Here is a 22,683-nt window from a genome sequence, read left to right as displayed (position 1 = left end):
AACAAAATTTGTATCAATTAATTAAAACTATCTTAATATTATACTAATCACTTAATAGTTTTTAGGAGTGAAGCTATATACTCCTATACTTGTAAAATAAAAATAAAAATAAAAATAGTGAAGCTATATATGCCGCCGAAAGCATGTTAGGAATTAATTTCTTGAAAATTTTGGGTTGGTGGATTGATTTAATATTTTCTTAAATATAGCAAATAAGAAAATTTGTGATCACATCTTTCACTCCTTTGAAGCATGCATAGTAACAGTCCAAACCGAAAAGCCAACGGTTGTTTGTTTTTTGTCAATGCAATATCCAACCAATCATTTCCAAAATGACTTAAGCATATAATATAATTAAATACAGCTACATGTAACCTTTGCATAATATAATAATAAAATGAAATAATTAACAATATGTGCCTTAGCCTAAGTTTTGCTTCTGTCATACATACATGCCGGCCATAGCAATTTTCAACTTTGTATATTACATAGTTTTTTTTCTCTTGAATCCTTCCCTGATTTTTTCTTCTTGTAACAAACGTGTTGGCTTATTCATCATGTCAAACTCATAATTTATGTCTCTTTCTTTCATCATAACTTTAAGTCAAAGATCAAAAAATCCAAGTGTCATTAATATTCCTATATAGTTTGTTTCTGAATATTTGAGTACTTTTCTTTGTACTTCCATCATCTTCTATTTGCAGCTACCTAGCTTTGCCATGATGTGATTGATGTCCCTCATCATCATCAGTTGCATCTCTTGAAGGGTCAGAGGGAAAGTTGTAGTGGTTGAAAAGAAGCTATAAGGTTAATATCTATTTTGAAGATGTTATTCTGCTGTTTATTTTATGGTTAGGAATCGAACTCGGTACTCTGAGGTTTACAACACTCAGATACTTTCCACACCAACCACTTGCGCTAGACTCTGGTGGTTCGATATAGGAATAGATTATTCTTGTATTGCATAGATGTTTGCTTCAAAATTCCTTAATGCAATTTTAACTGCTTTTGGAGGATTCATGTCAAGTGCACACAAATCTTGACCATTTTTAAGTTTTTTCTGAGCTGAAAATTATTTAGGTATTTTGACTTAGAAATATTGTATATGCTTAATTAATACTAACTTCACCTTACCACAGTAGATATGTCAGAATCACGGTAATCTACTTGATTTTCCAAAAACTACCCTCCGTAGCTTCTGCACCGTGATTCTGACATATTCACCATGATGCCAAACATAAGCTTAGATTCTTTTATTTTTTTGCATGTTAATTTTTCAAAATTCCTGGAAAAAGTTATATATTAGGCTCTTTTTGGTGATTGTTCTTGATAGATGGCGGGGAACTTCAGATTCATGATGGATCAGAAGGATATTGTAAGATTCTTGACTACAACTATTGATAGTTTTATTCAAGATAGATTAATCAACAAAGAACAAAGAACACAACATAAAGATCAATGTGCTGAAAGGTTAGCAGCTGAAGATGAAAATGGTGACAAAGAAACCGAGGTAGAATATTCGGATCAAGCAGTATTGGCAAATCTAGATTGGGGTATTGAAGCTCTTGAAGAAGCTATTAATACCTATAATATGGAAACTAAACTTGCAAGATTAGATTATGCAGAGAAAATGTTGCAAGTGTGTGCAATGTTGAACCCTAAGCAAAAAACTGCTGGAGTGCCAAATTCATATTTATCAGCTTGGGCACATTTAAATTTATCATATTTATGGAAATTGAGGAACAATATTCAGAGTTGTATTTTTCATGCTCTTGAGATGTTTATTGTTGATCCATTTTTCGCTAGGATTGATTTCGCGCCTGAGTTATGGAAAAACCTGTTTCTTCCTCATATGAGTTCAATTGTAGGGTGGTATTCTGAGGAGAGACATAAGCTTATGATGGAAGTGATACCTGAATCTTCTGATTTTTCTTATACTGCTGATTTTGATAAAGTTTTCAATGAGTCTTTGGTATTTTCTATGAGGCCGAATCACCTAGATAAATTGCAAAAACTTGAGCAGCTTTATGGAGAGTCTTTAGATGAGAACACAAAGCTATATGCAAAATATTATAATGATTGTATGAACTCTGATTCTACCTCAAGCAAGAAGGTTATTCCGATGTTGCCGATTGCTGAGCCTCCGATGACTCCTTTGCATGAGTTGAGTCGGTCTGTTCCTGATTTCGTAAAATTTGGTCCTATTTTGCCTAAGAGCTCTGGATTTTCTATGGCAACAAGAAGATCTAATGACGGTTTAAATGAAACAAACAGGTTAGAGTTATGCACTCGAGTTTTAAATTCTTCGAATCTGTGAGTTTGAATGAACTTCGGGACATGGCTATTTTGTATCTTATTAACATAAACTTTATTTCATTTTAACCTCCTAATTCTTGTATGTACTTTTTCGATGCTGAATTTCAACAGAGAGAATTTAACTTCAAATTCCAACCATTCAAAGGGGGAGAAATCATCCATGTGGGGTGCTAAGGTAAATAGAAAGTTGTCTATATGTTTGTTGCTAATAGTATATCTTTCGATAAATCGAGTTAGTTGTAGAGTAGAGCATATTTATACAGGACTTATGATAAATCACCTTATGCAGGAGAGCATAATTGAAGAGATTGAAGATGATTCAGATTCTGAGCATTATGACGCGTCTGTGGATTCTGATAAAATCAATATTTTCTCACCCGACTTGAAGACAAATATCAAGGATGAGGATGTTGAACCAAAAGTATATCGATCAAACCAGAAGGATCAAATGCAATCTCCTAACATCTCTCCTATGGAATCCCCAAGAGCTGCTCGAAAGCATTCATCTCCAAATCCTCGAATCCATAGGAAAAAAGAATCAAAGTTTTTGCGGTTACTATCTAATCGTTTTAAGGGATCAACTATTTCTGATCATTCTCTATCATCATCTCCTGACACAAGCTCTGATCATATTTTCAACGGTGATGAAGAAGAAGCGATGGTATGTCATATAAGACCTACAAAATTCTATTATTTATTACAACTCCGGACTTAAATATAAGCAAAAAAGTACATGTGCTCCAAACGTGCACCTGATATATGCTGTTTTGCTTATATTTAAGTCCAGATGGAGTATTTATTACTCATAACCTTTTTATGGTTGTTAGGTGTAGTTACTATTTTTGAAGTTCAACTATGTAACAGTTATTTGGGATATAGGTCTTGAATAATATTAAGAGGAAAAATGATAGTCAAACAGCTAGTGTGAATCAAGACAATGAGAATAGTCTGGGGCTGAATGACAGGTAATTACCGCATCTTTTATTTATGATGCATTCGGTTAAGAGTCTCACATCGGTTTCGAGATTGCCTGAATATGAGTTTATAAAGTAGGGACAATCGTCAAATGACAAGTCGGTTTTGTAGGGTTGAGTTAGACCCAACTCTCAATTCTAAGATAGTATCAGAGCTCAACTTTCTAATAATAGGATGCTCTTATTGTTTCCTTACTAATGCTCAACTTTCTTTGCTCTTTTGGGCTTGCAGTTCCCATTGTGAAAGTGAGGATGGATATCAAAGCTCTACTTCATTTCCAAAATTAGGGAAACTGACTATTGGATCAAAACCACCCAAAGATTTTGTTTGTCCAATCACAGGTCAGATATTTAGTGATCCTGTCACCCTTGAAACAGGCCAGACCTATGAAAGAAAAGCGATTCAAGAGTGGCTCGGAACAGGAAACACAACATGTCCAATCACGCGGCAGCCTCTATCTGCAAACATCTTACCAAAAACAAACTATGTTTTGAAGAGATTGATAGTATCATGGAAAGAACAGCATCCAGAACTAGCTCAAGAATTTTCAAATTCTAACACGCCAAGGGGTTCTTCATGTTCTCCATCTGCAAAAGACATCGCAATGATTTCGACTATACAAAGAACAACTGATTCACCAAGTCAGAAGTACAAAGATGATTATATTAGACAACGGAACAATAGATTTGTGAGGGTTGCTGTCGGTGCATCTCCAACTAGTGTATTATCTCAAGCTGCAGTTGAAACGATTATAAATTCCTTGACACCTTACATCACAAGTCTATGTACATCAGAAAACTTGCAGGACTGTGAAGAAGCTGTATTGGAAATAGCAAGATTGTGGAAGGACTCAAAGACTGATCCTCATATTCAATCTTATTTATCAAAACCAACTGTCATAAGTGGTTTAGTAGAAATTCTCTCAGCTTCTCTGAATAGAGAAGTTCTGAGAAGATCGATATATATTCTTTCCGAACTAATTTTGGCTGATGAAAGAGTTGGAGAAACACTTAATAGTGTAGATTCTGATTTCGATTGCTTGGCTACTCTACTTAAGAATGGTTTGTTTGAGGCTGCACTTCTTATTTACCAACTACGGCCAGTTTTTGCCCAGCTTTCAGAACATGAACTTATACCCTCTCTTATCCAAGTAATCCAAAACAAAAATGAGGATATAGATGGTTTTCAGTTATCTATAGACCCCGGAGATGCTTCCATAGCAATTCTTGAGCAAATTTTAATGGGAGGGGATGAATATAACAGGTCTGTCAATGCTTCAAGTGTTATCTCGGCAAATGGAATTCCAGCCATAGTGAAGTATTTGGACAGAATGGAAGGGAGGAGGTCTGTCATTTCCATACTTTTGTGTTGTATGCAAGCTGAAAAAAGTTGCAAGATCTCAATAGCAAATAGAATTGAATTGTCGCCTATTCTTGAATTATTTCATGCTGGAAATGATAGTGTGAGAGGAATCTGTGTGGAGTTTCTCTCAGAACTGGTCCGATTGAATAGGTACCTTACGATAAGCAAAATTTTCCTTTGTCAACTATTTACTTAAATGAAACATTCATTCATATGTTACTGTTTTCATCTTGTTCAATGTTTCGATAGAAACCATATTATTATTCATTTAAGAAGTATCACCGTTATGTTTACACTAAACTGGAGAAACTAAAGCAACACAGATACGATGTTTTCACCAACAATAACTGGTATTAGATGGGAAAAGCACAGATTTTTCATATTAATCAGCAATAGGCATACCTAAATGTTTTCCTGTTAAATACTCGCCACATTTTAACTGAAGGCAAGTTACCTTTACTAAACCATGAATGAAGATATGCTTTGCGAAAAAATGTACTGTTGAGCCGCTCCTGTTCAACACCGATTTTACTATTTTGTTTTTATGATGTTACAGAAGGACGTTCAGCAATCAGATATTACAGATAATCAAAGATGAAGGAGCATTCAGTACAATGCATACATTTCTTGTATATCTTCAGATGGCTCCAATGGAACATCAAATTGCTGTTTCCAGTCTTCTTATTCAGCTAGATCTTTTGGTTAGTCTTGTTAGATAAGTTTATTGTTCTTAATATACAACTTATGATCTCATGTTGCCTCAATATTTTTTTTGTTCTTGTCAAATCTTCAGGTTGAGCCGCGAAAGATGAGCATTTACAGGGAAGAAGCTGTAGAGACACTGATAGAAGCACTTTGGCAAAAGGACTTCTCAAATAATCAAATGAAGGCTTTAGATGCTTTACTATTTCTTATCGGACACGTCACTTCCTCAGGAAAGTCGTATACTGAAGCTTGGTTGCTGAAAGTTGCAGGATTTGATCAGCCTTACAATGTTTTAATGAAGGCCGAGCAATTGGGATACCATGACAATGATTTGATGGAAACAATGGTTCGAGGATAAGTGGCATTATGATTGTTATTTTTGGACTGGTTGATAATTGATTTCTCATGATACTAATACAAACTTTATTACACAGGAGGATGAGAAAAATGCCATGAAATCTTGGCAGAAAAGGGTAGCTTCTGTACTTTGCAATCACGAAAACGGATCAATATTTCAAGCTTTGGAAGAATGCCTAAAGAGTAACTCCTTAAAGATGGCAAAATCTTGCCTTGTTCTTGCCACATGGCTCACACACATGCTCTTTACTCTACCTGATACTGGTGTAAGGGATATTGCTCGGAAATCCCTGCTCGAGGCACTTATAAATGTCCTCCAATCATCCAAGAACCTAGAGGAAAAGATCCTGGCTACCCTAGCTTTGAAGTCTTTCATTAGTGATCAAAGTAGGTTTTTTTATATTAGTCTCGTAAACGTTATCTGCGTGTTTATTATACAAAGAAGTTGAGTAAAAAAAAAATACTCATACAAAGGAGTACACTAAAGATAAAACTGTGATGTTTCAGCTGCTCATGAAGCACTTAGAGTATATGCTAAAAGCATCTATAGAATCTTGAGGAAGCTGAAGAAATATTCAACAGTTGCAGCTGATATATTGAAAGCCTTACTAAACTTAAATTCTGTTGATGTGGTGAGTGGAGTAGTGATTTGGGATATAGTTCATTTCATATGATATATATGTTTAAAAAAGTAACTATTTTTATTCTCTATTCTGTAGACAGAGTTGTGGAGTTGTAAAGAAGTAGTAGAGTTAGATTTGAGCTCAAATGGAGAAGTGCTTTCTTTGCTTTACCACAATGGTCAGGTCTTAAGTGGACATGCTGATGGAACTATCAAGGTAGAGTATCCTAACAAACATAAACAGTGTGGTTTTGTCTGTCTGTATCTAGCTGTTTTTTCTAACAGTATGACTTCCTCCTAGGTATGGGACGCAAGGAAGAGAATACCACGAGTAATTCAAGAAACTCGTGAGCACAAAAAAGCTGTCACATCGCTTTGCTCTTCTGTTGATAAACTATACAGTTCTTCGTTGGACAAAACAATCCGGGTAACCCATCATGCTATGTCACAGAAAAAATTGGTCAAATATTTGGTTGGCCGTACTTTGTTTTCCATAACTAATAATGTTTAATGAAATTTACTAGAATAAGCAAATAGAAATCGATATGCATAACAATTAACATAGAAAATGCTGTGCATTCTTATTGTTTGTCATGTACTCTATAATAATTGAAGGCAATAGAAATGCATATGCATAACAATTAACATAGAAAATGCTGTGCATTTTTTTTTTGAAGAAAATAAACAATAGTACTTGATATCTGAACTTACCTGCATCTTTTGTTGATCGTCTAGAGCTTAATCATAGTACTTAATAGGCTCCATTGAGTAATAATTCTTATGTACAGGTTTGGATGATTAAACCTGAAGGGATTAAATGTATAGATGTTTATGACGTTAAGGAGGCAGTGTATGAGCTAGCAGCCAATGCTGAATTGGCATGCTATGTAACTCAAGGAACAGGAGTTAAGGCAAGTCTTATATGTTGCTGAACAACTCAAAAGAAATCTAGTTCCATCATAAGATAAAATTGATAAAACTTGATATTTTACAGGTTTTTAATTGGTTAGATACTCCAAAGCTCATCAATTTCAACAAATATGTGAAATGTCTTGCTGTTGCCGGCGACAAACTGTATTGTGGTTGCTCTGGTTACAGCATACAGGTAAAAATTTCTTTACCTTGCTTCATTTTCTATCTAGCAGAAGTAAACAAACTACAAGTATTGCTTAAGAGTTCAATAAGATCCATATGTTCTTTCCATTTTCAAAATATAAAACTCTTAAGAAAAAACATACAAAAGCTTCTCTTGAAATTGTTCATCTTGCTTTAAGAATTATGGACTGAATGATGGCAGGAGGTTGACTTATCCAAATATACATCAACTTCATTCTTCACTGGTACAAGAAAATTGTTGGGAAAACAAACCATACACTCCATTCAAATTCATGATGATTTCCTCTTTGCTTGTGGTTCTTCTGTTGATGCAACTGCAGGAAAGGTATATATGTCAGTTCTTGTTCTGTTCCAAATTTACTGTCATTACCGATAAATCATATTTTCTTGCAGACTAACTTTTCCTTCAAATTGATGTAAGATATTTTCAATTTCCACCAAAATGGTGGTGGGATCACTCTCAACTGGACTCGACATCCATCGTGCAGCCATCACCAGTGACTTTATATTTGCTGGTACAAAATTTGGCACCATTGAGGTTTGGCTGAAAGATAAGTTCACCCGAGTCGCTTCCATCAAAATGGCAGGCGGTCAAACAAAAATTACATCATTAGTGTCAGATGTTGATGGCATGATGCTTTTTGTTGGTTCCTCTGATGGAAAGATCCAGGTTAGACACTCGTCATAATAGCAGTCGTGATATAACAAACTAAACAACTTCTTTTCTGGTAACTTAACTTCCTCGCGGACTTTTTATGCAGGTTTGGGCTTTAGATTAAGCACGATAAATGGACGAGTATAATATCCCTTTTGCCACATGTAAATGAATGCTGATAAGTTTTAGCTATTTGAGTTCCTTACACATTTTATAGGATTTCATCAGTCAAAAAGTATTGTTCATTAAATTATATTATCCAAATAAGATCTTCTCTGTTGAAGGCATGCACGAAACAGGTGCAAATATAATTGAATTATACTATAGGCGGGTTTGGGTACATCATACACCATCAACATCAACTTGCACAAGCATCTCATCTCATAGTTGTTAATTCAACTACATAGTGAAAGAGACAGTTGAAACATTTAACCCACATATAACATCACATATTGTATGTAACATGAAAATGTGAAACTATTTTTTGATATAATTAACAATTAAACCGATCATTCTGCCATCTGTGTTCTTTTTTTATTTACCAGTTTTAAGTAATTCAAGGTCTGTCTTCATTGGACTCCCTTGTCGCAAACTGTACGAAAACATCCTCCCGGGGTTATTTTTCCAAAACCAAAAGGAAACTTCCTTCTCTCTCCAAACTAGGTTTCCAGTAACTATAACAAAGAGCATAACAGTGTGACTTAATAATTATCTACAAGGGAAAATAGGACTGAAGTTTAGTAAAAAATAAATAAGATCAATATAAATTGAAAGTTAAAAAAAGGTAACACTTGGAGACAATGTAACTACACAGATATGCTTCCAATTAATAGTACAAGCAACAGAAAGAGATTTCAGTGCGTGCACTCACTCTTATGGCTGTGAGTTGTGAATTTATCTTGAATGAATGTTTAACAGCATAACTCAAAATATTATCCTAGAAAGAAGAGAGCCCAGCAAATTTTCTAAACTTTTCATAGGAAACCCAGAACACAAATTGCCACGGACCAAGCCTTGCCCATGTGGGGAAGAATCCTTTCCATAGTGCTCTTATTCCTTCAACTCTAACTGTCTTTACCAAGCAATCATAGGAGCTACTGTATAAGACATTCCCTTCCTTTTTAGCTGCCTGATTCATCATTCTAGTCTTGACAACGTCGGCCGGACAACTTAAAGAAGTTGCCGCAAGACCTGACATGGTGGAAGCCAATGTGTGGGCATAAATATTATCTTCGGCTATCCTACTTTTAATAACAAATTGCTTAGCATGATCATAACAGGCTAATTCCCCCATGTTCACTAAAAAGGCTCTTTGGATATTAGGAAAAACACCTTTCCACAGTCCTTGAAATCCTTCAGCTTGAAGGATTTTGTTAAAAGCATCAAATGGCCCTGAATATCGAGGTTGAAGACCTCTGCTCATCATTCGACTATCAGCTTGCATCCTCACCTTGACAAGATCAGCTGGGCTTGCTATAACCTGTACTACTCATTGTAAATAATATAAATATAAATAAATTTGCAATTTTAAAATTTTCATAGGAAAACAAGGGTTCATCTCCAAAAACTTTCCATGTTACTACTATGTATCGGAAATTATATCACTGTAAAATTTCATTTTATCACAATAGTCAGCAGATACTTCAGCCATGTGGTTCTCACCTGAGCCATACTACCAGAGATTCCACCAACAACAGCCTTGCTAATGATAGAGGGCGATCCATTATCAGCCGAAATAACACTCCTTAGGTGCTCATATCCAACAATTCGAATAGGTGTGTAGAATAGATGTCTTAAAATTGCTGGAGACAAACCCTTATAAAGGCCAAAAGGACCTTGTTCCCGAATAATGTCCAAACCAATCCGAAATGCACCGGTTGGACGACTTGAGGAAAGTGACTCGCCATGGAGTTGGAGCCTAGTCTTTATCAGGTCTATTGGGAAAGTTGTGGACTCGGCCACCATTGCCGACATCGACGACAGTAAAATCTTAGTACGAGTATTGTCAACTCCACCCTGTTGATAGCTCGATTTCATGGGTACATACAAGAAAAACCCAACTCACCAAAAAAAATGCACCGGGCAATTCTGTTAACAGTTATGCGTCATCAGATTCTATCTCCGCACTCTCATGAGTCATGATGATTCCTACACATTACAAGTTTATATAACAAAATTAATGTTCGCCATATAAAATAGTTATTTTGAACACTAAAAAAGTATTAAGAAGTAGGTTCAGGGTTCGATTACGGACAAAAATGGTAGTATGATGAAAGAAAATCAATTGAGAATATTTTATCTAGTGAAATTTTACTTGAGTTATTAATAAGAAAATGTAAAAATGGTTGGACCCCCTAAATTGTTAGGTTGGAGGCCTTAAACGAGCTTCGAACTCCAGTCTCTCCACTTTGCGTGTGTGTGTGTGTGTGTGTGAGTTTCCGATGGCTTGTCATTTTGTCTATAAACCCAAAAAAAAAAAACTACAAATGGTGAAAGCAAGATAAAAAAAAAAGCTTTGATACCAACTTTGTCACGACCCGATCTCAGGCCATGACAGACGCGCAGGCTAACACTAACTCATCATATATTTAGCCTGGCAAGCCTAATACACTATAGTCTATAACACATATACCTATCTAAAATACATACCTACTGAAAATTTAGCAGTGTCTTATCTATTTTCATAACATTCTGAAGTGTTAGTTAATTATGAACGAAGTATATAAAAAGTATCTCATCTAAGTATATAAAAAAACAGTTTTTTTAAATCTACAGCGAAATCTGGAAAGCATGTGAAGAATGAAAGTAAGGGGTTTTATCGAAATGATTGAATGATGAATAGATGCAATGAAATGACAAGGTATAAACACATGAATGATGGGTTCGACGATTAGATTAAAAATCACCTGAATGAGTCATTTGAAGGTGTTGAGGAGGAGGATATGGCAGACTCAATTCAAGTTATGTGTACTGACTCGTTCTCTCAAAATTTCACAGTCACCGATATTAATGGAGGGAATGGGAACGGGGAAGAAGAGGACCGATACAGATACTTTAACAAACTCGTTTTTGCGTAGAAAAAACTTTAGTTAATTGATATTATAATTCAGTTTTTGTTTCTCCATTAGTTTTTATAGTTAAAAATGGTGAATTGTAGCTGTCAAAAACAAATGGTGAATTGTTTAATCTGGTTCAGTGTCAATTTTGACATCATGTGATTTCAGTTCTCTTTCGATGTAGTCGCGATCATCGAATCGTGATTATCTTTATCAAGTCTAACGTCAATTACCACTGGATTTATTAACGATCGGTGTGATATGCGATATATATTATGATGATATTGAATAAGAAAAAATCATGAAATTAGAAGAAAAAATGTTAAAAACTTTGGTTTCAATTTTAGGAATTATTTATTTTTATAATATAATTAATAAATGTAAATAATTAATCTAACCGGATGAATCGTTATATACTTTATCCAATCGACTATGATTGTAGTGTGGATTCGAAAGATTTGGAGTTCTTTTGTTGTTATATGATTTGCGTTCGGAGGTCTTTTTCTAGTACTAGGAAAAAGATATTTAGAGATGGGAAAGAGATATTTATCAAAGTAATTGTGCACAACCGATCTCTCTTATTGTATGGTGTTTTTCTTCTTCCCACTGTCCTTGGTGAGGTGAGTGAATGCATGATGAACTTTTTATTGGGGGCCAGAAGAAAAACGGAGGTCGTGGTATTAATTGGTTGATTTGAGATAAAATAGGGGTTAAAAAAAAATAACAGACTACTTAAATTACAAGATCTTGAAGGCTTCAATTTATCAATGTTAGATAAGCAAAAGTGAAAGCTCGTTACAAACTTTTTCTCTCTTCTCACTAGAGTCTAAAGTTCTCAAAACTAAATATTTGTCAAAGAAATTGAAGTTAGATTGATGATGAATTGTTTGTAGCGACAACTCGATCACATGTGTGACACATGTCCTAATACTAAGAGAGAAAGAAATTGGAGTTGGATTTCCACCGGTGATGAATTATTTGATCATGTAGGATAATTTAATCTAACAGTAAAATGAAGTGGTACTCCGATGAAAAATTTGATAGAACTCTCACTTTTTCGTGAAACAAATTAATATCCGATTGTACTTAGCAAATTACGGGTGCTCTTTGAAAGATGATATTTGTTTTTATGCGGTGTGTCCGTCTCAATTTATTGATGTGTTATATTTATATGACGATATAATGAGATTATTCATCCTTTGTTTAAGTTTTTTGTGTAATTCTTTTTATTTCTAGGTTTTAATCCTCTTTGTAATAAAAAAGTATTAAAATTAAAAATAATAAAGAAATTGGGAAATCTGGAAAAGGAGCCCATTCAATTTTATTTTATTTTATTTTATTTTTCCCATTCCCATTCCCATTCTTTTTCCTTTTTCTTATTATATTTTTCCCATTGTTTTTCCTTTTTCTTTTTTGAAATACTTTTTAATTTTTCTATTTTATTTTTCCCATTCCCATTCTTTTTCCTTTTTCATATTTTATTTTTCCCCTTCCCATTCTTTTTCCTTTTTCTTTTTTGAAATACTTTTTCAATTTTATACCCAAAAAATATTTTATTATTTTTATAATACTCTGTATTCTGAATTATTCGTTTTCTTCTTCTCTCTCTCTTCTCTCTCGATTAAAACCCTAATTTGCCCTGCGTTCGCTTTCCTCGAAGCTCCGAACAAAATCTCTCCCTACGATGGCGACGGAAGGTAATCAGAATCCGTACGAAGGTGGAACCGGAGGCAAGTTCCGGAAACGTCCTCTTCGCAAGACACAAACGACGCCGTACGATCGTCCCCCAATAGCTCTCAGAAACCCTAACAGAAACAACAACGGTTGGCTTTCGAAACTCGTTGATCCCGCTCACAGACTCATCACTCATGGCGCTCACTCTTTCTTCTCATCTCTTCTCCGCAAGCGTCTTCCCCCTCCCCCTCCCGTTCCCCCTACCAATTCTTCAGGTTTCCACTTTTTTCCCCTCTTTTGTTGGAGTTCTTATTCTGTTATCTTTTTTAATAAAAAAGATGAATTTTTGCTTCTAATTGGTTACTTTGTTTTTGAATTATACTCCTAAATTGAAATTTTGTATTTGGCTTAGGTAGATTGTTTTTTTTTTTGTTTGTTATTGGCATTGTTGTTAGGGTTTATGGTAATGAAATTGTTTAGTTCTTGCTGCAGTTATTGCATTTTATTAATTACTTGTTAATTATTTATTAATGAATGTTTTCAGAATTGTTAAGGTGGTAGTTTGATTGTCATCACTGTTATCACCATCAATGTGATGCTTACTAACATAATTCAAATTGTGTGTCCAAATTATTATATTTTTAATAAGCCAAATGAATATGTTACAAATTTTTTTAGCACAAAGATATAATTTGTGTACAAATTATTGTTTCTGGTGTTTAACTCTTCGATATTAATTGTCTATTGACAATGGTTGCTTTAGGGAAGTAATATTAAATCGTAGATGGTGTTATTCATCTCTGGTAGTGGAGCGGCTTAGGCCAACCAAACAAATGCTATAGTGGAATGACCAAGGTCAACCACAAAATTTTAATAAAATGTATTATTATTCATATTTTTGTTTGCTGGTAGTAGGACACAATGTAATTGAAAAATTAAGAGAGAGAGGGGCGTGGGGGTGGGGTGGTGGTCAACGTTCAAGATTTTGCTTTTTCCTTAAAAAGTTTCTTGTTGACTTTTTCAACGGGGTTTGTGGCGGAAGCTGAGAGACTGAGCTGTCAGGTTGCAGTGTTTTGCGAGTGTCAGTCACAGAGAGCATTTCGGTGTACTGGGGCAAGGGCACGTTCTGACCTGACTACTCTTGTAATCTTTATTGATGTAGTGAATGCCGTCTGTCTCTTACAAGTTATCTTGTGGATGTAGGCTATAGTTTACTGTAGGTTTAAACGTGCTAATTACCATGTTTATCTTTGATTCTCACTATTATATGCATTTTCTTTGTTTATCGCAAGTAACTTCTTGGTTGTAACTTTCTATGATTTTCCAATTTTCATGTCAGTTGTTCTTCTCTTCCATCAAAGTAATCACACGACTCCATGATTTCTTCATTATCATACACTTCACTGATATGTGTTTTTTTATGATACAGAAATGGAACAAGAAATGAGGCAGGACAATCATCAAGAAGAAGCTGTATGTATGCATGCTATCAATATGTTTTAACACCATTTGCATATCTTGAAGGATTATTGTTTTGGGATGTGATCTGCGTGCTTTTGATTTAATAATGAATTGTGTCATTTTTATTTTTATTTTAATATTTAATCATGTCAGGTAATTCTCAGTTTCATTACAGCTTAATATTGTGTAAAACTTACTACCCTGTACATTTAAATAAAAAAATATTTTATGCTTTAACTCCTAATTTTTGCATTTTCTTGTCCTTTCCTGTCCGTGTATATGTTTAGTTGTGGTTTGAGTTGATAGCTTTAAAGGTCAGAATATGCATATTGTTGAGAGTCCCATATTGAATGAAGATATGGCTTAAGTAGTAGTGCTCATAAGGCTTGGACAATCCTCACATTAAAAGCTGATTTTGTGTGGTTGAGTTAAAAGTTACGCCCAAAATTGATATTAGAGTCTATTCTAGATTTGTTTGGCCACTTGGGTCAAGCTCTATATGTCATATCCTGAATGTGAAGAGTGTGTGTTGAGAGTTCCAAAGTGGACAGTGATAAGACAGCTTTGTGTGGATGAGTTAGTCCCAAGTCCATTTCTAAGATGCTATGAGAGTCAGGTTCGACTTATGGGATATGCACCATCTATTAATTTGTTCATGTTGCATTGCAGAATTGGCTTAATTTGGATTGTTGATATGTAGAACTCTTGTTTAATATGTGCTGGAGCTTCTATTGACATTTTATTTGCTTACTTCTCCCTATTATTTTTTCCATAGGTGTTGGTATGGTTGTGAATTATACTATTTAGTAACCTGCATGATCTGCAGTGTTATTACTGATATCTCATAGTTTTTTCATTTCCTATATGAGAAACAGGTTGCAGAAGAATCTTCTGGCTTTCAACAAGGAGCAGGTGGTGAAAGTAATGTTCAAATTAATTGTTCTGACTCGGATCAAGGTGGATTGACTGAACTTGAGAAACTGTTAAAGCAGAAGACTTTCTCCAGGTATGTTTTGTATCCTGTATTTCTGTGGCGAGGAATAATTGTTTTTGGTTTTTAGTTGTTGAAACTTGTAACTAATTGTTTTGCGCATTTGTTAATTTTATTTTCTGAAAAAAGGCTTAATATAACTTCTATCAACAATGAATATTACTATATTTTGAGCAGCTTTTATTTTGCTTCCTGATATTTACTATTGTTTTTGAAGTTGTTATTGAGATGAGTCTGATTTTGGTTTACCATTTTAGACTCAGATTTTTCCCTACAAATCTTTCTTATATTTATTTTTTCCTGCAAATCTTTCTTATACTTATATTTGCTTTCCGTAATCTTTGCTGCGTGCAATCTCAGGATGTTTATTCTGCAATAAGTTTGATATTACCTCTTCCTGATGTCTTTATCAATTTCATTCCATTCTGAGTTCTTTGATGATGGTATACCTTTTAGGATGTTATTTTGGTTGATTCTGTATGTGTTTTTGCTCTATCCAACAGGTCTGAGATTGATCATTTGACAGCACTTATGCGATCAAGGACTGTAGATGCATCTGTTAGGGAAGAAGAGAAGACGCCAGAAATGGTTCCTTCAGAATCAACATTACCTTCTGGACAAAAGGAAGAATATCCCAAAACACCTATTGCAGAAAATCGGATTGAAAACCATCTTGTGTTAACTCAACATGTTACTTCAAGTGTACGTGAACTTACCTTAATAGTTTATGCTTGAATATATATTTTGCTTGAATATAAAAACATCTCGGCACACAATATCTTGATATTATGTTGGAGTATGTTATGTTATATCATAGGAATAGTTTTCTAGTAGTTTCTTTATGTATCTTATATTATTCCTCAAGATTAGTTTCCATATTTCATAGTTACTATCATGGTTAATTTTCCAATGTAATTGGTATTTGGAGTCTTGTGCACGGCTAATTGCTTATTCTTTTTGTTACAAATCATAATTATCAATCTTATCAAACAATATTCATAATTCAAAGTCTTTATTATTTTTCTGTTCTCATTATTTGAAGCCCTAATCTATTTGTTTGATTGTAATTTGAGGATTTGAAATTACTGATTTCTCCACTCTGAGCTATCTCACATGAATTTGCTTCGTAATATCCATAGGTTCCTATTGAGGACGTTGCTTCACCTGCAGAACTTGCAAAAGCTTACATGGGGAGCAGGCTTTCCAATGTATCCTCGTCAATGTTGGGCGTGCGATATCCTTCTCGTGGGGAAGACCCAACTCTTCTAAAAATTGAAAATACTCCATATAAATCCCCTATAACGTCGATTGTGCCAAGGGCTACTAGACAAACTGCAGTTCATGAAAATGGTTTTGTGACCCCAAGACCTCGTGGCAGATCTGCAATATACAATATGGCTCGTACACCGTATTCCAGAGTATATCCAACCTCTACCCTCAAGGTTTGCCTTTTCCTGACTGATTTTGTATCAAAATGTTTATTGGATCAAATATCTGATCTGGTTTCTCTATTTCTACAGGGAGGCGGGCATGCTGTTCAAGTAGAGCCTTCATCTTCAACTCAGTCTGCAATGGATCTTGACATGCTTTCGGGATCTACACGAGGGGTATAAGTACTTTTTAGTTATAGTCCTGTCTTTCAGTGTATATTTTACAGATCGCTTATTAGCTTTTGTGGTGTTTTTTCCTTATTTTATTTTTTGCAGGGGATAAAGCGTAGAAATTTAGCAGTGGATAATAATATTGGATCTGTTGGTCCTATACGCCGAGTCCGTCATAAGTCTAATCTTCTATATTCTAAAGGCTCCAGCTCACCTCTTTCTGGCAGTGCTTTATCTGTCTATAGGAACGGATCGGGTATTGATACTGCTCAGCAACCCTCATCTTCCTTGCGTAAGTCTGTTCTGCTAGATGAAGTTAAGTACAAGTCTGAAGAAAATGTGAACGGAACTAAAGCTAGCACGAGCGTTCCTCCTTTTTCCTCAAAATCCAGTGAGATGGCTACAAAAATATTGCAGCAACTTGATAAGTTAGTTTCTCCCAAAGAAAAATCTTCTGAATCAAGGCTACCAGTTGTGAGTGATAGTTCATCAATGAAGTTGTCACCTTCAATGCTACGCGGGCAGGCTCTTCGAAGCATGGAAATGGTAGATGCGTCAAAATCGCCTGACAGTTTACAAGGTAATAAATTGGGTGGTACATTTAGAAATTTGTCTCCTGGTGCCCAGAATCCGAAGTCAATTTCACTCAGAGATGAGGATGAAAATGGTCCATTGAAGCTTGTTGCTTCTTCCAATGAAGTTGTTCCTACAGATACCACAAAGTCAAGGAGTCAAATCTTTTCTAGTGAAAATTCTCTTATGAATAACTCAGTTTCTCACCCGCCAAAGAAGAGGTCATTCCATATGAGTGCACATGAGGTATCAGATTTTTTATGATGTCTATTTAAGCATTTAAGAATTTTTTTATTTTATTTTTTATTATTATTATTTTTTTATAAATCTACATTTTGCAGTTTCATTCAAGTTGTTTTAAATTATTTTAGTGAAAATAAATGATACCACTAACCTTGTAGGCTTGTTGCTTATGGACATTTTTTCCTTCCATTTACTCCTACATAATTAGGAGTGAAGTAATTGATTTTTTCTTTCAGTTTCTTAGCTCTTTATTTGGTGGTTGTATGTTTTATTTTATTCGATAATATGGCTCAGCTTCAGATCATGATTATTTCCTTTTCTTTGTCTTCTCTATTAAAGAATTCTCTCGACTTGGATGATAACGCTTGTAAAGCCGTCTCTTTTTCTCCTGCGGAGAAAGAGACAAGAAGCTCCACTGCTATGGCAAGTAAAATGTCTTCTGGTTCTGAAGCCATTGCACTTGTGAGTCCCTCAACATCATCTGTTAAGACAACTGAAGGGCCTAAGGTTGATGAGAAGTTTGAGGCATCGCCTATCTCAGATCCAAACTATAATAATCCAGCTACAGTTGCAGTTGCATCTACTACAACTACTTTAGATTCTGACAAGCCTGCATTATCAAATGGGTCAACTGCTAATCCTTCTTTGTTTAATTTTGCGAATAAGGTTATTTCGTCACAGGAGTTAACAACTTCTGTTGCTTCATCAAAGGAGATAACCATCTCAGCTCCAGTATTTGGTTTGGAGAAGGTTGTTCCGCCAAAGAATGCTGGTGCTGCTGCTCCATCAGTGAACTTAGACGCCAATCAAAATGTTTTCAAGGATTCACCAAGCCCATTTACCGCTTCATCAGTTGGTGGTGAATCTACCCTGAAATTTGGTGCTTCTTTTGACTCTAATCCGGGAGGCTCAATCAGGTTAGTCTGTTACTTGAGTGTACTTCTAAAAATCTGGCCGAACACAGTTCTCTTCGCATCTAGACCGTTTTTATGGGGGTTTGTGTCTGTTCTGCCATTTGTTTTTTTACTTTGATGCTGTTTTGGAAAGTAATAACATCTTTTGCTTCGGGAAATAATTTAATTTTTAGTGAACATATTTACACCCAATTTACTGAAATGATTGTGGGACATTCTGTTGTTACTTTTGACCTTTGAAGAAAATAGAATGTCTCTGAATGGTTATATATTTCCTCTCGTTTTCAACTTTTCCTACATTTTCATTTCATATCTTTAGCTACATTTACTTTTACCTGGTTTGAACTTGCGGGATTACAGTCTTTTACTGGGTTAGATATTCATCAAACTTACCGTGTTTTTATTAGCTCAAACTTTGGATAGTGTAGATATTTTATAGTTAAAAACACATACAATTTGACCATATGATTCGTATGTACCGACAATCAAATTTGAACAGAGATATTCAGATTTAAATATTTATAACAATTATTAAATGTTGCAATTATTCATGCACTAAATGTTTGCTTTGTCTGCAGCTTCAATACCGATGCTGGTTCAACTGGTTCTATGCAAAAAGTTTGTGAAACCGATAGTGGCGATGCAAAGACTAATACAAATACTGGATTTTCTGCCAGGGCATCAGAACTAGCTGTTTCATCTGGAGTATCAACATCATTGTTGACACCACCAAATAGTATATTCAAATTTGGCCATAGTTCAAATCAAAATAATGGGTCCCTTGCTTCAGCCCCTTCATTCTCTTCCTTCACATCTCTCATATCAAATAACATTAGTGACAGTTCAAATCAAAATAATGGGTCCCTTGCCTCAGGCCCTTCATTCTCTGCTTCCTTTTCATCTCTCGTATCAAATAACTTTAGCAATAGTAGCTCGTCCCTTACAGCAAGCGGTGACATTAGTGCCGCTGCTACTACTGGAATCAGCATGACAACTCCTGCGCTTATTGCATCAAGTAATAACTACTCTTCCTCCACACCAGTGATGGCAACTTCATCTTCAACAACTCCCCTTTTCAAATTTGGTTCCTCTCCTGTCACATCAGCAGGGTTGTCTGTATCATTTTCTGGCTCAAAACCACTGGAAACTAAGAGCAGTCAAGATGCAGGAATTGGTAATTTTAGCAGCACTGCATTTGGTAATTCATCTGCTGCACTTGTTGGAAGCACTGGGACTGCCATTTTTGGGTTCAGCTCTCCAGCAATGACAACTGGAACTAGCCAGTCACAGAGTTCTTTTGGTGCTGGTAGTGGTTCTTTGTTTGGTGCCCAGGCTTCTCCTTCTACAGGCGGATTTGCAACTTCTACTCAGACCCAGTTGGTTCAATCATCTGCACCATCCCCATTCTTTGGGTTGACTGGCAAGTCCGATTTTTCTTCAGGCAGTTCTTTCTTTTCTCCTTCTAGTTCTGCCACAAATACATCTTTTTCTTCTGGGAGTTCGTTGTTTCCTTCCAGTTCTGCAACAAATATTTTCAATTCCTCTTCGGCAGTCAACTCTATTAGTTCTAATAGTGGTACAAGTTCTAGTTTATTCGGGGCTTCTAGTTGGCAGACCAGCAATTCTCCGTTTGGTTCCACAATTAGTTCATCACCTTCACCCTTTGGAATATCCAGTGGTTCTGGTGCATCAACCACCAGTGCATCAGTTCCTCAGTTCCCATTCACTTCAGCTGCAGCTTCCACCTCCACACAGCCGGCTTTTGGAAACCCTAACCCTGTCTTTGCTTTTGGTTCAGCTCCAGTTAATAATGATCAGACGAGTATGGTGGACAGTATGGCTGAGGACAGTGTTCAAGTGACTCCGCCTTTGAGTCCTATGTTTGGTCAACAACCTGCCCCAGTTCAATCAAATTTTGTATTTGGAGCATCCACTCCTTCAGGAACCAGTCCTTTCCAGTTTGCTAGTCAACAAAACGTTGCTCCACAAAACCCTTCTCAATTTCAGGCTTCCGGCAGTCTTGAATTTAATGCAGGAGGAGGGAGTTTCTCATTGGGTTCAGGTGGTGGTGACAAGTCTGGTCGAAAAATTATTAGAGTTAAACATAAAAACCGTAAGAAGTAAAAGACCGGTCTTTATGAAAATGGTTGCTTTCTATCACCTGCTTCAGGCCGCACTTCTGTACCGCAACAAATAAATAAGTCCTGAAAAGAGAATGCTGGATAGTGCTGTTCATTCAGTGATGTGGACAAGCGATGCTATTGCTAATCAGCATATGTAATTTGTTGGTCATCTTTCACCGTTGATAAGCGAGGCATAAATTTTCCCAATTTTGTTATTGTATGATATGATAGAACATATGCGCTGTACTTTTAGTGAATCTAGGTCATACAGTTCACGATTTATGATAATACTCAAGATCGTTGTATTCTCCTCACTTGTAAGTTGTAACTTTACCAGAATTAGGGATGAATTTATAACTTAGCTGGTTGGAAGTTTTACAGTTCCAGTGAGCAATGTTGAATATTTTCTGCATTCCATCTATCTTGTATAATGAATTTTCCTTTACGGACTGACAAACCGTTCTTAATCGTCTAGGCTAAATTGCACTTTTGGCCCCTTAAGTTTCACAAACTTGCAATTTTGGCTCCCTAATTTTCAAATTAGCACTTATGGCCTCCTATGTTTACCCCCTTTTGTAAAAGGTTAATTTTGATTAAGTCAATGCTGATGTGGCAAGCCAAGTTAGCTTCTTTTACCACCTAATAAATAACAAAAATTAAAAAATTAGATAAAAAGGAATGGAAGGAAATAACGTGATTCACACCCTCAAAATCTCACATTTGAAACTGGCCTTGGCATTTGCTAAAGAAATGCATATATGAAATTTTAATTGATTAAAATTTGCTCCAGCTGAAATTTTAATTGATTAAGATGCTGCCGTTGTCTCGTATTACTCTATTCTTACAACAATTTTCATTCATATTTAATCAATTTATAAGTTAAATTTTAGAATGAAGGATGAAGCTATTGGAGAGGTACATGTTGCATTCGTGAAATTAAGCACTTTATCTCCAAACAGGTGGTGTTTTAAAAAGAATAAGGGACTGTTTGGATTCAGCTTATTTTTAAGCTTATGAAAATAGCTTATGTAAATAAATAAAGTTTTATGTTGATTTATAAGTTTTCACTAACAAAGTTTTATTTTGATAAGTTGTTTTCTTATAAATTACCTTGAAAAGTTTATAATAATGCATAAAAATTTATTTATTTGCATAAGCTATTTTGCATAACTATAAAATAAGTCAATCCAAACGGGTCCTAAATCGACTATTCTTCATTGATGCAATTTTCATGTCACCATCAGGCAAAATCTTGCGTAAGGATCTCAAGGCAAAGTTAGCAGCATAAGTTGTTCCAAATTGATAACCTCCCCATCTTATTTCTCAACCATATGTATTATAAAAAGAGAGAGGGGTAGCAAAAGGCTACCACCTCAAAATTCATTAATTTAGTCTTTAAATATAGTAAATAGTCTTTAAATATATATAAAATATATTAATTTAGTCTCTCACATTGTAATACCAAAATTTCTTATTATACTTGTATACCTTAGGAACCGAATTAGAGATAATATCAATATTTATAATTTAAAGATTGCTTATTATAGTTTCAATTTCAACTATCGAGCACATAAAATTGGAGATTTCTCAAAAATTATAGTAGTAGTTTGATCACTATGTGCCATGTGGTGTGGGACACAAAATAAGCTATCTTATTTCAATTAATTTTTTTTAGATATGAAATCCATAACCATTTATTTAATTAAAGAGATCAATTCAATATTTATTTATTTATTTATTTTTATTTAGTACTAAAACACATCCAATTGTGCATTTACAAATCATTATTTAATTATCTACAGATTTCTATCAATAAATAAATAAATTATTATCTAAAAAAAGAAGAAAAATCCTAACAAGTGAAAAGAAAAAAAAAGGAGACTTTGATCCCGACCAATGCATATGAAATGATATTTGTTGGGAGAGGTCTATCCCTTAA

The 22,683-nt window shown here is 35.0% G+C and overlaps 3 protein-coding genes across 6 annotated transcripts; 2 read left to right on the top strand and 1 right to left on the bottom strand.

Annotated features, from left to right (window-relative positions):
• Positions 1–372: 372 nt before the first annotated feature.
• LOC123912411 (putative E3 ubiquitin-protein ligase LIN) lies at positions 373–8,628 on the top strand. 2 transcript variants are annotated; one of them, XM_045963220.1, is made up of 17 exons: positions 373–807; positions 1,334–2,274; positions 2,428–2,491; positions 2,606–2,977; positions 3,196–3,281; positions 3,523–4,803; positions 5,210–5,354; positions 5,447–5,704; positions 5,793–6,102; positions 6,223–6,347; positions 6,435–6,554; positions 6,639–6,764; positions 7,126–7,248; positions 7,332–7,442; positions 7,635–7,778; positions 7,875–8,123; positions 8,215–8,628. In XM_045963220.1, exons 2-17 carry the CDS (start codon positions 1,334–1,336, stop codon positions 8,230–8,232), a joined length of 4,473 nt encoding a protein of 1,490 aa, XP_045819176.1. In that variant the 5' UTR covers positions 373–807; the 3' UTR covers positions 8,233–8,628. The 2 variants fall into 2 exon arrangements, with proteins under 2 accessions (XP_045819176.1, XP_045819185.1); XM_045963229.1 differs by having other exon boundaries at positions 382–1,080.
• Positions 8,629–8,915: 287 nt separating this feature from the next.
• LOC123912674 (mitochondrial uncoupling protein 3) lies at positions 8,916–11,211 on the bottom strand. 2 transcript variants are annotated; one of them, XM_045963336.1, is made up of 4 exons: positions 11,015–11,211; positions 9,771–10,256; positions 9,441–9,588; positions 8,916–9,299 (listed from the first exon to the last, which is right to left on the bottom strand). In XM_045963336.1, exons 2-4 carry the CDS (start codon positions 10,143–10,145, stop codon positions 9,046–9,048), a joined length of 777 nt encoding a protein of 258 aa, XP_045819292.1. In that variant the 5' UTR covers positions 10,146–10,256; positions 11,015–11,211; the 3' UTR covers positions 8,916–9,045. The 2 variants fall into 2 exon arrangements, with proteins under 2 accessions (XP_045819292.1, XP_045819215.1); XM_045963259.1 differs by having other exon boundaries at positions 8,916–9,588.
• A 1,403-nt stretch (positions 11,212–12,614) lies between these two features.
• Positions 12,615–21,161, top strand: LOC123912152 (nuclear pore complex protein NUP1-like). Of its 2 annotated transcripts, XM_045963210.1 has the most exons (9): positions 12,615–13,113; positions 14,268–14,311; positions 15,175–15,305; positions 15,794–15,992; positions 16,430–16,732; positions 16,811–16,897; positions 16,997–17,710; positions 18,047–18,624; positions 19,200–21,161. In XM_045963210.1, exons 1-9 carry the CDS (start codon positions 12,849–12,851, stop codon positions 20,743–20,745), a joined length of 3,867 nt encoding a protein of 1,288 aa, XP_045819166.1. In that variant the 5' UTR covers positions 12,615–12,848; the 3' UTR covers positions 20,746–21,161. The 2 variants fall into 2 exon arrangements, with proteins under 2 accessions (XP_045819166.1, XP_045819163.1); XM_045963207.1 differs by having other exon boundaries at positions 12,747–13,113; positions 16,430–16,897.
• The last annotated feature ends 1,522 nt before the right edge of the window (positions 21,162–22,683 follow it).

Source organism: Trifolium pratense, linkage group LG1 (assembly GCF_020283565.1).
Source record: "Trifolium pratense cultivar HEN17-A07 linkage group LG1, ARS_RC_1.1, whole genome shotgun sequence".
NCBI lineage: Eukaryota > Viridiplantae > Streptophyta > Magnoliopsida > Fabales > Fabaceae > Trifolium > Trifolium pratense.
This window is presented reverse-complemented; position numbering and strand designations above follow the sequence as displayed.